The sequence below is a fragment of the Etheostoma spectabile genome, chromosome 20 (assembly GCF_008692095.1).
Source record: "Etheostoma spectabile isolate EspeVRDwgs_2016 chromosome 20, UIUC_Espe_1.0, whole genome shotgun sequence".
Taxonomy (NCBI): domain Eukaryota; kingdom Metazoa; phylum Chordata; class Actinopteri; order Perciformes; family Percidae; genus Etheostoma; species Etheostoma spectabile.
This window is the reverse complement of record NC_045752.1, coordinates 6400148-6402595: the sequence shown is the minus strand read 5'-3', so window position 1 is coordinate 6402595 and position 2448 is coordinate 6400148. Positions and strand designations below refer to the sequence as shown.

The 2448-nt window shown below is 43.9% G+C and overlaps 1 protein-coding gene and 1 long non-coding RNA gene across 2 annotated transcripts in view; one reads left to right on the top strand and one right to left on the bottom strand.

Moving 5' to 3' along the window:
- Positions 1–20: 20 nt before the first annotated feature.
- On the bottom strand, positions 21–1727 carry LOC116670446 (uncharacterized). The gene is made up of 3 exons (XM_032500977.1): positions 894–1727; positions 658–725; positions 21–204 (listed from the first exon to the last, which is right to left on the bottom strand). Exons 1-3 carry the CDS (start codon positions 1383–1385, stop codon positions 102–104), a joined length of 663 nt encoding a protein of 220 aa, XP_032356868.1. The 5' UTR covers positions 1386–1727; the 3' UTR covers positions 21–101.
- A 191-nt stretch (positions 1728–1918) lies between these two features.
- The window catches only part of LOC116670267 (uncharacterized), a 1460-nt gene continuing 930 nt past the window's right edge, over positions 1919–2448 (top strand). Inside the window, exon 1 of the long non-coding RNA XR_004326986.1 lies at positions 1919–2435. This is a non-coding gene — a long non-coding RNA (uncharacterized LOC116670267). The remainder of the gene's footprint in view (positions 2436–2448) is intronic.

Below are 2448 nucleotides of genomic sequence, written 5' to 3'. Positions count from 1 at the left end.
CCTTTCTCCAAAAAAAAAAAAAAAGTCCCCTGCAAACTGCTGTGTGCCACGAGGACAGCTGAGAAGGACAACAGCTTTGCTACAACGCTCTCAGCTGGGGGTCAACTAAACTCTTTCTCAATAGTGTCCATGAGCTCTTCTTCTGATCCATCATACATGGTGACTGGCATGGTGAGAGAGGAGCTATGGCAGCTTCCAAAAGTCCTGGGGAGAGTGGAGAAACATGTCAGCAATATGGTAATAAAGAAAAAAGGAAATTTAAGTGATATGAAATATTTTGATGTTAATTCGCACTACATGTATTCATTTTTTGAATAAATCAACCCACAGCATCAAACAATCAACTGATGAATTTCAAATTAATAATGCTCTAAAGAGCCATCAAGGACCAGTGGTGTGAAATATAGTCTGCTTAGTTAAGCTTAGGGCATGTTATGGAAATGTTTTTCTTAGTTGTGCTTCCGGATTTTTAACACTCTACTCGAACAAAGCTGCAACAACAGACACATGTTCATGTCTGTCTGACTAATCTGATCTGCCCAGAGAATAATGGGTAGGTAGTTCGATCCCTTTAAGGTTAATTTGATATGGCCATGCTCGGCTTTAACTACTCCACTTCATTCGGAAATCCATTATTTATTAGAGCTGTCTACTTACGATTGTTTTTCTGATGTGGGAGCAGCTTCCAACAAAGCCCCTCTTGTCAAAACGCCCTGAGAGGAGGACTGACATAAACCAGAGAGGAGAGAAGGGATATCATGTGTTTCCATCTTAGCACTGAACAATTCTGCAGACTTATTGCTCTTTAAAAAAACATTCTGCTATGTTACAAAAACAATCAGAGAAATCATCCAATAATACTGGTCAAATTGACGAAAAAGAAATGTCCTTACACTGTGCTGACTGGGGCAAGCCGGTGTGTGTTTTTTATTGTGTGTGAAAGCATCATTGCTCATCTTGTTTACATCTCTTGAGCCACCGTGTGAGCCACGTGGCTCCTCGCCTCGGGACCGAGGAGCTGAGCTGAAGTCCTCATCCTCTTGACTAAAATAGCACAGTCCATATGTTTTGGATCTGACGATCGTCTTCTTGGGAGGGTTTGTCTTCACGGAAACTCTCCGTCGCTCCTCGTAATCCGAAAGAACGGTGTCCATCTCTCCATCAATGTCATCGTCCTCGCGAGAAAAGTCAGAGTCGTGCCCCTCGCTGTGGCAGTCCGGTTGCGCACGGTTGCGCGTGTTGCGCAAAATTGCATGGATTTTGAGAGGCTTGAATGGACGGCTGTCCTGTTTGGGTGAAGTGACACCGCCAGTTGTTTTGGTCACGTTCACTTCGCTGACACACGCAGGTGCAACTTTCTTCCCTCGGCTTGTCCCGCTGCCCATGTCTGTCCGTCTGGCTGCTTTCAAAATCTAAATGCAGAGTCTCATTTCCAAATTCCTTTTCAGGCACACCAAGAGCTTCCAGAGTTGAACATTAACCAGCAATGATCCTTGGCAGTCTGTTTAAGGTCAGTTTACAATTAAGTTTACGGCTGTAAGACAGTTAGTTGGCTAAAAAACAGCTCTAGGGGCCAATTTTCTTTAAAATGTTCCGCTACCGATCTGCAGACGCACTGCTGAGATGATCTCCATGCTCGCAGACCCGTGTCCTGTGAACTTTTTGTAACTGCACATCAGGATGAGAAGCAGTGTATCAGTTACATAACACCAGTTCGGCTCAGGACCCCAATGAGAAAACTCCGCCTTCTCATAGCGGTGAACACACCCTTTGTTTCCATTATCTCTACCGGACAAAATTAATTTCCACTTTAACTTGAGAACCTCTGGCTCTTCATGTTTTATTAGTTATCATAAACTTTAAACATTTTTTAATAAAAAAAAAGAACAGCATTTAAATATTTGTCCATTCTCTGGTTTGAGAAAGAGATTACATAAGGATTTAGACATGAACAGGGGCTAATTAGTTTGATTTATCTGTATCACATAAGCAACAATGACCAGCCTTTTGCCCCTCTGTGTTCAGCTAATAGATTTTATTGAGGCAAGTGAAGTCAGGAGTGAGTTGTTGTCTGCCCAACGGTCCAGTGGGCCCCCAAATTCAGCAGCCCCTCCGGTGACTGATTAAGACTGAAGCACTGAGCCACAAGACAAGAGGGGGCATTCCTTTCCGACAGCTTGGGCTTCCCAGAGATTCCTCAGTAAGCTTTTGTTTGATCCACTTGAACATACAAAAGTCACAGCGGGAGCATCTCCCTGCCAGAGCTGTCCAACAGGAACCCGGAGTTCACCCGAGTAAAAGGAGTTGTTTGCTATCTTTCATTAAGTGCCTCTTTCTCTCTCTCTTCTCTTGCTTGTGTGTGCACATATGTGTGTGCCAGACAGCTATGCAACCTGTTCTCTCTGGAGGATGACCAAGTCAAAGACACCTGCTGTGTAAGCAACTGTC

Bases quoted from the DNA above. Each gene is read 5' to 3' on its own strand.
- LOC116670446 (XM_032500977.1), bottom strand. From the start codon at position 1,385: ATGGGCAGCGGGACAAGCCGAGGGAAGAAAGTTGCACCTGCGTGTGTC. The intron at 726-893 runs GTAAGGACATTT...GGTTTATGTCAG, and splicing joins CTTGCCCCAGTCAGCACAGT to TCCTCCTCTCAGGGCGTTTT. The intron at 205-657 runs GTAAGTAGACAG...CACTCTCCCCAG, and splicing joins CCCACATCAGAAAAACAATC to GACTTTTGGAAGCTGCCATA.